Source organism: Trachurus japonicus, chromosome 8 (genome assembly GCF_045865225.1).
Source record: "Trachurus japonicus isolate A0001 chromosome 8, Traja_1.0".
Classification (NCBI taxonomy): domain Eukaryota; kingdom Metazoa; phylum Chordata; class Actinopteri; order Carangiformes; family Carangidae; genus Trachurus; species Trachurus japonicus.
The window spans coordinates 19,891,994-19,904,351 of record NC_140914.1 but is presented as its reverse complement, the minus strand read 5'-3'; the positions used below and the strand labels follow the sequence as shown (position 1 = coordinate 19,904,351).

General features: G+C 41.1%; 1 protein-coding gene across 1 annotated transcript; it reads left to right on the top strand.

Moving 5' to 3' along the window:
* The first annotated feature begins 376 nt into the window (after window positions 1–376).
* LOC146983114 (uncharacterized) lies at window positions 377–12,233 on the top strand. Its single transcript, XM_085784543.1, is given in 22 exon segments — window positions 377–747; window positions 843–1,160; window positions 1,398–1,685; window positions 1,781–2,092; window positions 2,181–2,465; window positions 3,894–4,181; window positions 4,277–4,588; window positions 4,677–4,961; window positions 5,146–5,433; window positions 5,529–5,840; window positions 5,929–6,162; window positions 6,165–6,209; window positions 6,394–6,681; window positions 6,777–7,088; window positions 7,177–7,461; window positions 8,896–9,183; window positions 9,279–9,590; window positions 9,678–9,962; window positions 10,443–10,769; window positions 10,947–11,264; window positions 11,410–11,694; window positions 11,831–12,233. Coding segments are annotated over 21 exon segments (5,595 nt in total). The 5' UTR covers window positions 377–747; window positions 843–1,072; the 3' UTR covers window positions 11,989–12,233.
* Window positions 12,234–12,358: the final 125 nt, after the last annotated feature.

Genomic DNA, 12,358 nt, shown 5'->3' with positions numbered 1-12,358 from the left:
GTATATATTTCTCTCGTTTGTTTTTCTGATATACTCATAACATCATGTAAATAATCACTATAATCCTCTTTTCATTTTCAAAAATTACAGAATTTAAAAATATGTGTTAAAGCACTGTTTTGTTTTGTTTTTAATAAATGTTTATATGATGATAACACGTGACTGACATTATTTTCTTTATTTTGAACACATTTTATCTACTTTTACTTACTGATGTGTAAAACACAATCAGTTAGAGATCTATTAATATTTAAATATGTATTATTTTTTTATGTAATGTGATGCTATGTGCACTACCAGCACCTGGATTCAACAGACCCTTTTCAGCTAAATATGTAAATGTAAAGATTTTACAGTTGGCCAGTTTTCAAAATTAAGAGCACATGAAGACTTTGTGAAAAAAATGCAAATGTTATGAGATATTAAAATGTGTTTTTTGTTTCTCTTACTGGCACAACCGCACCCCACACCTGGTGTGAGTGATGCACCGTTGCTCCTTGTGTGCTTTCACTTCTGCATTTTCATATTTTTGGGACCTGGGTGTTACTCAATGCTTCCGCTTGCTGCTTGCTCTGATTGCTCTTGCTTGTCGTGCCACACCATCTGTGCAACGGACTTCCAGCCTGATCTCCACCTGACTTTGAAACACCAGAGAGTGAAAGTAGAACTCTGCCATCTAACCTAAATACCCAGTTATTACATGTAGCACTGAGATTATATAGTTGATAACTTGACCAAAATCAGAAGGTATGTATAACTGAACAGATCATATCAGCTCATACTTTCTCATATCTAATAATTGGAATGAGAAAGTTAAAGACTAACTCTCTGTTCTATCTCAGAACCAAGGGTCGTCTCTCCAAACATCACACTGTACCCTGTCTGGGACGGTAAAATTGGAGCTTCACCAGTCCGACTCATCTGCACCCTTAGTGGCTTCTTTCCAGACCAACTGACAGTGGAATGGAAACAGGAAAACAAACGTTTAAACACTGTGCCAATTGAAAGGAAGCTTCAGAGTGTGGGGGAAAAGGAGGAAACCTTCAGTCTAAGTAGCGAGATTCAACCACAAATGAAAGAGTGGGAAAAAGGCTCAAGGTTTACATGCAGCGCTGTTCACAACAAAATAACCTTTGAAAGAGGAACATATATTTGTGAAAGTGAGTATATCTACTGATAAAGAGAACTATGTAAACATTGCCATAATAAAGAGAAAAAAATAAATTCAGAAAGAGATCATCGGGTAAATATGTTGTATATTGGTGGATGATGTGGTTGTGTTTAAAATATCACTTCAACAGTCTCACTATGTACACAAGCATCTTTTAGAACTGTACAGAGTACGCAGTATTTCACCTTGCTTCATGATTGTTTTACTTGGTTGTTTTCACTGACAGTTTCTTCAAGTTCTCCTCCACCAATTCATGTGGAGATTCCCAGCTTCAGGACTGTAATGACAGCAGGATCTGAAGTGACTGCAACATGCTCTGTCCTCACTGGTTTTGATGTCAGCATTACTTGGCTGATGGATGGAAAACCAGAAAGCTCTGTGAGAAAGGTTGATAACACAACGCATAAAATCAGTCATGTGACAGTTGCTGTGAATCGGTGGAAAAAGGCCGGGATGATAACCTGTGAAGTTGATCATAAGTGTTTCTCTTCCAATGAAAGAGTACCTGTTTCAGGTGAGGCGACTAGACAAGATGAACATCACATACATTATAACTGTAAGGTACTGTTAAGAAATAATTTTGCTTTCTTTTCTTTCTCTATTATACAGGAGCTGCAGTTGGAGTCCCATCAGTGGAGATCAAGAGATCTCTCACAGATCTGTTGAAGGGGAACCCTTATGTGCTGGAGTGTCACATCACACAACTGTCCTCAAGTGACCTCTACGTCACCTTTCAGGCCGACAATGTTGACATGTCTGACAAACAGTTTATTGATCTACCTGAAACCCCAGACCTTTATTCAGTCATTAAACACTTCACTATCCCAAACCCTAATCAGAAGAAAGGCACAAACTTCAGCTGCACAGTCAATCAAGGCTTCTCCTTAAACTTCAGGTCAAACACAACAGGCAATATCTTTGGTGAGAGGAGTTACTCTTCTTTCTCAATGACCATTGAGTTTATGTCTCACATTATCTTCATTAATGCACGAATTTGTCTCCCTTTTAGTGGACCCATCTGTGGAACTTGTGTTGGTCCCCAGTCAAGAGTCAGGACCACAGAGACTCTTGTGCACTGGATGGGGCTTCAATCCTCAAATCGAATGGTTTCCTGACTCTCAGCCACTAAATGCTTCAAAAACTGATGTCACCATGGGTGCAGGTGGACATGTGGCAGTGACCAGTGAACTTCACATTGCTCAAGACCAGTGGGCAACAGGGATGGTTTTCACTTGTAAAGTGTCTGACAGCTCTCTGAAGAAAGAAGTCAGCAACAATATCAGCCTGTGTTCAGGTAAAAATTTGTTACATTTTGCAGCCCCAGTTTTTTTTTCTTTAAACTGTGTGCCCGTATTGAATGAACTAAAATGTCACTTCCACAGTCTCGCTATGTACACAAGCATATTTTAGAACTGTACAGAGTACGCAGTATTTCACCTTGCTTCATGATTGTTTTACTTGGTTGTTTTCACTGACAGTTTCTTCAAGTTCTCCTCCACCAATTCGTGTGGAGATTCCCAGCTTCAGGACTGTAATGACAGAAGGGTCTCAAGTGGTTGCAACATGCTCTGTCCTCACTGGTTTTGATGTCAGCATTACTTGGCTGATGGATGGAAAACCAGAAAGCTCTGTGACAAGGGCAGATAACACAACTCATAAAATCAGTCAAGTGACGGTTGCTGTGAATCGGTGGAAAAAGGCCGGGATGATAACCTGTGAAGTTGATCATAAGTGTTTCTCTTCCAATGAAAGAGTACCTGTTTCAGGTGAGGCGACTAGACAAGATGAACATCACATACATTATAACTGTAAGGTACTGTTAAGAAATGATTTTGCTTTCTTTTCTTTCTCTATTATACAGGAGCCTCAGTTGGAGTCCCATCAGTGGAGATCAAGAGATCTCTCACAGATCTGTTGAAGGGGAACCCTTATGTGCTGGAGTGTCACATCACACAACTGTCCTCAAGTGACCTCTACGTCACCTTTCAGGCCAACAATGTTGACATGTCTGACAAACAGTTTATTGATCTACCTGAAACCCCAGACCTTTATTCAGTCATTAAACACTTCACTATCCCAAACCCTAATCAGAAGAAAGGCACAAACTTCAGCTGCACAGTCAATCAAGGCTTCTCCTTAAACTTCAGGTCAAACACAACAGGCAATATCTTTGGTGAGAGGAGTTACTCTTCTTTCTCAATGACCATTGAGTTTATGTCTCACATTATCTTCATTAATGCACTAATTTGTCTCCCTTTTAGTGGACCCATCTGTGGAACTTGTGTTGGTCCCCAGTCAAGAGTCAGGACCACAGAGACTCTTGTGCACTGGATGGGGCTTCAATCCTCAAATCAAATGGTTTCCTGACTCTCAGCCACTAAATGCTTCAAAAACTGATGTCACCATGGGTGCAGGTGGACATGTGGCAGTGACCAGTGAACTTCACATTGCTCAAGACCAGTGGGCAACAGGGATGGTCTTCACTTGTAAAGTGTCTGACAGCTCTCTGAAGATAGAAGTCAGCAACAATATCAGCCTGTGTTCAGGTAAAACATTTTGCAGCCTCAGTTTTTCTTTCTTCAAACTGTGTGCCCGTATTGAATGAACTAAAATGTCACTTCAACAGTCTCACTATGTACACAAGCATCTTTTAGAACTGTACAGAGTACTCAGGATTTCACCTTGCTTCATGATTGTTTTACTTGGTTGTTTTCACTGACAGTTTCTTCAAGTTCCCCTCCACCAATTCATGTGGAGATTCCCAGCTTCAGGACTGTAATGACAGCAGGATCTCAAGTGGTTGCAACATGCTCTGTCCTCACTGGTTTTGATGTCAGCATTACTTGGCTGATGGATGGAAAACCAGAAAGCTCTGTTACAAGGGCTGATAACACAACTCATAAAATCAGTCATGTGACAGTTGCTGTGAATCGGTGGAAAAAGGCCGGGATGATAACCTGTAAAGTTGATCATAAGTGTTTCTCTTCCAATGAAGGAGTACCTGTTTCAGGTGAGGCGACTAGACAAGATGAACATCACATACATTATAACTGTAAGGTACTGTTAAGAAATAATTTTGCTTTCTTTTCTTTCTCTATTATACAGGAGCTGCAGTTGGAGTCCCATCAGTGGAGATCAAGAGATCTCTCACAGATCTGTTGAAGGGGAACCCTTATGTGCTGGAGTGTCACATCACACAACTGTCCTCAAGTGACCTCTACGTCACCTTTCAGGCCGACAATGTTGACATGTCTGACAAACAGTTTATTGATCTACCTGAAACCCCAGACCTTTATTCAGTCATTAAACACTTCCCAATCCCAGAAACTAAGCAGAAGAAACGCACAAGCTTCAGCTGCACAGTCAATCAAGGCTTCTCCTCAAACTTCACGTCAAACACAACAGGCAATATCTTTGGTGAGAGGAGTTACTCTTCTTTCTAAATGACCATTGAGTTTATGTCTCACATTATCTTCATTAATGCATTAATTTGTCTCCCTTTTAGTGGACCCATCTGTGGAACTTGTGTTGGTCCCCAGTCAAGAGTCAGGACCACAGAGACTCTTGTGCACTGGATGGGGCTTCAATCCTCAAATCAAATGGTTTTCTGACTCTCAGCCACAAACTGCTTCAAAAACTGATGTCACCATGGGTGCAGGTGGACATGTGGCAGTGACCAGTGAACTTCATGTCGCTCAAAACCAGTGGACAACAGGGATGGTCTTCACTTGTAAAGTGTCTGACAGCTCTCTGAAGAAAGAAGTCAGCAACAATATCAGCCTGTGTTCAGGTAAAAAATTAGTTACATTTTGCAGCCCCAGTTTTTTTTCTTTAAACTGTGTGCCCGTATTGAATGAACTAAAATGTCACTTCCACAGTCTCGCTATGTACACAAGCATCTTTTAGAACTGAACCAAGTACGCAGTATTTCACCTTGCTTCATGATTGTTTTACTTGGTTGTTTTCACTGACAGTTTCTTCAAGTTCTCCTCCACCAATTCATGTGGAGATTCCCAGCTTCAGGACTGTAATGACAGCAGGATCTCAAGTGGTTGCAACATGCTCTGTCCTCACTGGTTTTGATGTCAGCATTACTTGGCTGATGGATGGAAAACCAGAAAGCTCTGTGAAAAAGGTTGATAACACAACGCATAAAATCAGTCATGTGACAGTTGCTGTGAATCGGTGGAAAAAGGCCGGGATGATAACCTGTAAAGTTGATCATAAGTGTTTTTCTTCCAATGAAAGAGTACCTGTTTCAGGTGAGGCGACTAGACAAGATGAACATCACATACATTATAACTGTAAGGTACTGTTAAGAAATAATTTTGCTTTCTTTTCTTTCTCTATTATACAGGAGCCTCAGTTGGAGTCCCATCAGTGGAGATCAAGAGATCTCTCACAGATCTGTTGAAGGGGAACCCTTATGTGCTGGAGTGTCACATCACACAACTGTCCTCAAGTGACCTCTACGTCACCTTTCAGGCCGACAATGTTGACATGTCTGACAAACAGTTTATTGATCTACCTGAAACCCCAGACCTTTATTCAGTCATTAAACACTTCACTATCCCAAACCCTAATCAGAAGAAAGGCACAAACTTCAGCTGCACAGTCAATCAAGGCTTCTCCTCAAACTTCAGGTCAAACACAACAGGCAATATCTTTGGTGAGAGGAGTTACTCTTCTTTCTAAATGACCATTGAGTTTATGCCTCACATTATCTTCATTAATGCATTAATTTGTCTCCCTTTTAGTGGACCCATCTGTGGAACTTGTGTTGGTCCCCAGTCAAGAGTCAGGACCACAGAGACTCTTGTGCACTGGATGGGGCTTCAATCCTCAAATCAAATGGTTTTCTGACTCTCAGCCACAAACTGCTTCAAAAACTGATGTCACCATGGGTGCAGGTGGACATGTGGCAGTGACCAGTGAACTTCATGTCGCTCAAAACCAGTGGACAACAGGGATGGTCTTCACTTGTAAAGTGTCTGCTCTCTGAAGAAAGAAGTCAGCAACAATATCAGCCTGTGTTCAGGTAAAAATTTGTTACATTTTGCAGCCTCAGTTTTTCTTTCTTCAAACTGTGTGCCCGTATTGAATGAACTAAAATGTCACTTCAACAGTCTCACTATGTACACAAGCATCTTTTAGAACTGTACAGAGTACGCAGTATTTCACCTTGCTTCATGATTGCTTTACTTGGTTGTTTTCACTGACAGTTTCTTCAAGTTCCCCTCCACCAATTCATGTGGAGATTCCCAGCTTCAGGACTGTAATGACAGCAGCATCTCAAGTGGTTGCAACATGCTCTGTCCTCACTGGTTTTGATGTCAGCATTACTTGGCTGATGGATGGAAAACCAGAAAGCTCTGTGAGAAGGGCTGATAACACAACTCATAAAATCAGTCATGTGACAGTTGCTGTGAATCGGTGGAAAAAGGCCGGGATGATAACCTGTGAAGTTGATCATAAGTGTTTCTCTTCCAATGAAGGAGTACCTCTTTCAGGTGAGGCGACTAGACAAGATGAACATCACATACATTATAACTGTAAGGTACTGTTAAGAAATAATTTTGCTTTCTTTTCTTTCTTTATGATACAGGAGCCTCAGTTGGAGTCCCATCAGTGGAGATCAAGAGATCTCTCACAGATCTGTTGAAGGGGAACCCTTATGTGCTGGAGTGTCACATCACACAACTGTCCTCAAGTGACCTCTACGTCACCTTTCAGGCCAACAATGTTGACATGTCTGACAAACAGTTTATTGATCTACCTGAAACCCCAGACCTTTATTCAGTCATTAAACACTTCCCAATCCCAGAAACTAAGCAGAAGAAAGGCACAAGCTTCAGCTGCACAGTCAATCAAGGCTTCTCCTCAAACTTCACGTCAAACACAACGGGCAATATCTTTGGTGAGACGAGTTACTCTTCTTTCTAAATGACCATTGAGTTTCTGTCTCACATTATCTTCATTAATGCATTAATTTGTCTCCCTTTTAGTGGACCCATCTGTGGAACTTGTGTTGGTCCCCAGTCAAGAGTCAGGACCACAGAGACTCCTGTGCACTGGATGGGGCTTCAATCCTCAAATCAAATGGTTTTCTGACTCTCAGCCACTAAATGCTTCAAAAACTGATGTCACCATGGGTGCAGGTGGACATGTGGCAGTGACCAGTGAACTTCATGTCGCTCAAAACCAGTGGACAACAGGGATGGTCTTCACTTGTAAAGTGTCTGACAACTCTCTGAAGAAAGAAGTCAGCAACAATATCAGCCTGTGTTCAGGTAAAAATTTGTTACATTTTGCAGCCCCAGTTTTTTTTCTTTAAACTGTGTGCCCGTATTGAATGAACTAATGGCGCATTTCCACTAGCACGGCTCGGCTCGATACGGCTCGGCACGGCACGGCTCGGCTCGGTTTGGTTGTGTTTCCATTACAACTGAGTATCACTAGTGCCGCCGTGACGTCATTTACACGGCGCCGAGCAACGCTCTAAACTCTGTAAATATATAACTTTAGCAACATTTGAAACATTTTCAGGCGAGAAAGTAGTCGTTTAGATCCCCAATGTGTTGAAAATATGACAAAATACCAGCTGTTTACAATTTTGTTTCAACGAAGTCGGCGTTACTAAAGCTAGCCGTAGTGAGCAACGCACTTCCGGTTATTTTCACAAAATAAAACACCTGTTGCCTTTTATCATAAGGAAAGCCATTACGATAGAACTGGTGCTTTTACTTTGTAAACAGGAAGTGAACCTACCCTCGCTGTAGCTAGCTTTAAACCGCCGTTTTGACTGCTCTCGTCCCCATAACGGCATTTAATTTTCAATATGCCTTACCGGAGAGTCTTGCCAGCTCCGAGATCGGCCTGGTTCATTGTAAAACATTTATTTATTGATGTAAATGTGGTGTTTTCTGTGCGTACAGAACCCAAGGCAGTGCTGCTCTTCTTTCTAACCACAAACAAACTGCTGCTACAGCCACAATTGTTAGATTTAATCAATGAGACCAACATTTAAGAGTTTAACCAGCCGGTGGTAAACCTCTAAAAAGCCATCGGGGAAGTTAATTAGCGGTCTGTTCTCCTCGGGGTGACGGTGGTAGGCTGGCCGGCGGAGCACGTCAGGAGCCGGGCTGCTGCCTCTGTGATGTCGCGGTCGCTGCTCGGACCTGGAGCTTCACTTCTCCGAAAAACATCGGGGCAAACTTATAAACAGCCGTCGTTTGGATAAACTAACCGCACATTGGGGATCTAAACAGTAACTTTCTCGCATGAAAAAATATTAAAACTTAATAAAGTCACGTAATAACAGAGCCAGTCTAAATATTAGAAATTCTCTGGTAATAACAGCTTCAGCAGGAACATTTCTGTTGTCGGTCGTCGAGTGGTTATGACGCTTCCAGTGACGACACTCATCGGCCAATCAGTGGAAGGCAGTCGGCTGACGTCACGTTTTAGTAACGCTTCGGCTCGCTTGGAACCAGGGCTGAGGTGATACCAAAACTGTACCCGGTTGCAGGTACTGCGTGCTAGTGGAAACACGCAATAGCGCGCCGAGCCGTGCCGTACCGAGCCGAACCGTGCTAGTGGAAATGCGCCATAAAATGTCACTTCCACAGTCTCGCTATGTACACAAGCATATTTTAGAACTGAACCAAGTACGCAGTATTTCACCTTGCTTCATGATTGTTTTACTTGGTTGTTTTCACTGACAGTTTCTTCAAGTTCTCCTCCACCAATTCATGTGGAGATTCCCAGCTTCAGGACTGTAATGACAGCAGGATCTCAAGTGGCTGCAACATGCTCTGTCCTCACTGGTTTTGATGTCAGCATTACTTGGCTGATGGATGGAAAACCAGAAAGCTCTGTGACAAGGGCTGATAACACAACTCATAAAATCAGTCATGTGACAGTTGCTGTGAATCGGTGGAAAAAGGCCGGGATGATAACCTGTGAAGTTGATCATAAGTGTTTCTCTTCCAATGAAAGAGTACCTGTTTCAGGTGAGGCGACTAGACAAGATGAACATCACATACATTATAACTGTAAGGTACTGTTAAGAAATAATTTTGCTTTCTTTTCTTTCTCTATTATACAGGAGCTGCAGTTGGAGTCCCATCAGTGGAGATCAAGAGATCTCTCACAGATCTGTTGAAGGGGAACCCTTATGTGCTGGAGTGTCACATCACACAACTGTCCTCAAGTGACCTCTACGTCACCTTTCAGGCCAACAATGTTGACATGTCTGACAAACAGTTTATTGATCTACCTGAAACCCCAGACCTTTATTCAGTCATTAAACACTTCCCAATCCCAGAAACTAAGCAGAAGAAAGGCACAAGCTTCAGCTGCACAGTCAATCAAGGCTTCTCCTCAAACTTCAGGTCAAACACAACAGGCAATATCTTTGGTGAGAGGAGTTATCTTCTTTCTAAATGACCATTGAGTTTATGTCTCACATTATCTTCATTAATGCATTAATTTGTCTCCCTTTTAGTGGACCCATCTGTGGAACTTGTGTTGGTCCCCAGTCAAGAGTCAGGACCACAGAGACTCCTGTGCACTGGATGGGGCTTCAATCCTCAAATCAAATGGTTTTCTGACTCTCAGCCACTAACTGCTTCAAAAACTGATGTCACCATGGGTGCAGGTGGACATGTGGCAGTGACCAGTGAACTTAATGTCGCTCAAGACCTGTGGACAACAGGGATGGTCTTCACTTGTAAAGTGTCTGACTTATCGCTGAAGAAAGAAGTCAGCAAGAATCTCAGCATGTGTTCAGGTAAAAGAAAAAAAGAAGTTATACTATTATACACACATGGCCTACTAAAAGTATAAATATAATATATATGATAAAAAAGTCTATATTTGAAAAAAGGTTAAAAAAAACAAAAAGGAAAAATTCTTGCTACGTTTTCTTTATTTTGAATATTGTTATTTCCTTGCTGACATTTCTCTGATTTATATTTTCATTTGCCTGTTTATTCAGTGATTAGCCTATGTGATGTTTTTTCATGTCATTAAAAGAGAAATGTTGTTATATGTTTATCACTGCTTACCTTGTTTGGAGAATTAAATGTCCCCTATACTGATGACACTTCACAAATAGTATATCAGTGTATCTCAATATGTCTTCTTGTATTGCTCTGCCCCCTTGTGGACACAATTAGGTATTTCAGTGATTTAAACCTTTGTATTTAATTTTCCTTTCTTTCTTTAATTTCTTTCTTTAATGTCTTTGATTTCATCTGATTTCTTTCAGTAACCCCAGCCTCATCTCAGTTATTTGGCGTGTATGTTCAGGGACCACCACTCCAGGAGGTTCAGGACATTAAACAGTTGACTCTCACCTGCCATCTGGTCGGCGTCCGTCTGCAGGATTTCTCCATCACTTGGAGAATTGATGGACAAATACAGTTAAAGAATTACTATACTGAGCCATCAGTAGGCCACAGTAATGGAACAGAAACTTTGCAGAGCTTCTTCAATATTTCAGCAGAGGATTGGCATGACTATAAACAAGTGTCTTGTGAAGCAACGCACCAGTACTCCAGCCACAGCCAAAAGGACCAGATAAGCAAAAGCAGAGGTAGTGTTACACATACAATGCATTAAGTTAAATGTCTGTGACTGTCAACAGCTTAATTTCTAGAGGTTCTACAAAGCTTCAGAGTTCAAAATTGGCTTTGTCCAAATAGTAAAGCTGATATAGGTTAAATAAAAACTTCTTAGTTGTTTTCTTTTTCTTCTTTTCTTTTTTCCCAAGTCTTGCATAAACCAAGAGTGACGATAATACAACCAACTCTATCGGAGCTCTCTACATCTGATAGCCTTACTCTCATTTGCCTGGTGTCTGGATATTTTCCGTCCAACATCATCGTGTATTGGGAAGAGAATGGTCAGAGACTGCCAGAAGCTCGCTACACCAATGGTGCTTCATGGAAACAGAGAGAGAGCAAGACTTATTCAATCTTCAGCAGACTAAATGTATCCAAGGCTGAAGACAGGAGCTCCACATATTCATGTGCTGTGAGACATGAGTCATCTAAACAACCATTTGAAAGGTCGATAGAACATGTGTTTGGTGAGTTTAACAGTTGTCATTGACTGGTAATGGTCCTCATTCTTGTCTGGCCCTGTTGTTACTAAATAGCAGTCATGGAAGCTCAAAGATTAAAAGAAAAGTAGCATTTTGCCTTTAATTTCTTCATTATTTTATCTTTGTTCAGCCTCAGTGATCCACAGCAAACCTTCAGCCACCTTGCTCCAGGGTACAAATGAACTTGTATGCTTGGTCTTTGGGTTCAGTCCTGCATCCATTAATGTCAGCTGGTATGATGGACCAAAGGAACTATTGAACTACAACACCAGTGAACCCAACAGAGATGAAAATGGGAAATTCAGTATCCAAAGTCACCTACGTCTGTCCCTGGACAACTGGCTACAAGGCAAAGTCATCACCTGCAGGGTGAAACATGTAAACACCACCCTATCCCTGAACATATCCAGACCAGGTAATGGCTCATTCCTTTATCTCTTCCCTCTTGTAGTAAAAGACTAGATGAATCGTTTGATTAAAAACCTCTTCACAGTCCTTCCATAACAAAATCAATGTAATAGTTCAATATTGAACCCCCCCTTTTTTTACAGGCACATTGGAGCACTTCGACTTCTTTGATGACATCATGCATGTTGCGGTTAATGAGGATATGGGTGTGGAAAGCTGGTATATAGCATTCACGTTTCTCCTTTTTTTCCTCATTTCTTTCATCTATGGTGTTTCTGTTACCATAGTTAGGACTAAATGATAAGGACAGATACCATTTCATTGTTCAAATGTTTGATAACATCTGCTGACTGGATTTAGAATTATTTCTTTTGCATATACTTTTGTTATCATGGAATATCCCTAAGTGGTTTCTTTTTTTTCATAATGTTTTTCATTCATGTTCATTTGAGTGTAACCATAATTCAGAATTTTTAACATAGTGAAGAGAAGATCAATGAGAAGTGGGCCTGTATTCATGTTCTTTAATGACATTAAAGATTCTGTAAAGAAAAAAAAGTGAGTTCTGACTTTGTCACAAAAATGAGCCATATGATACCACGACAAATTTGAATGAATAAAAATACTGACAAATAAGTAAACATAACTGGCATTGGGAACAGTTCCACATC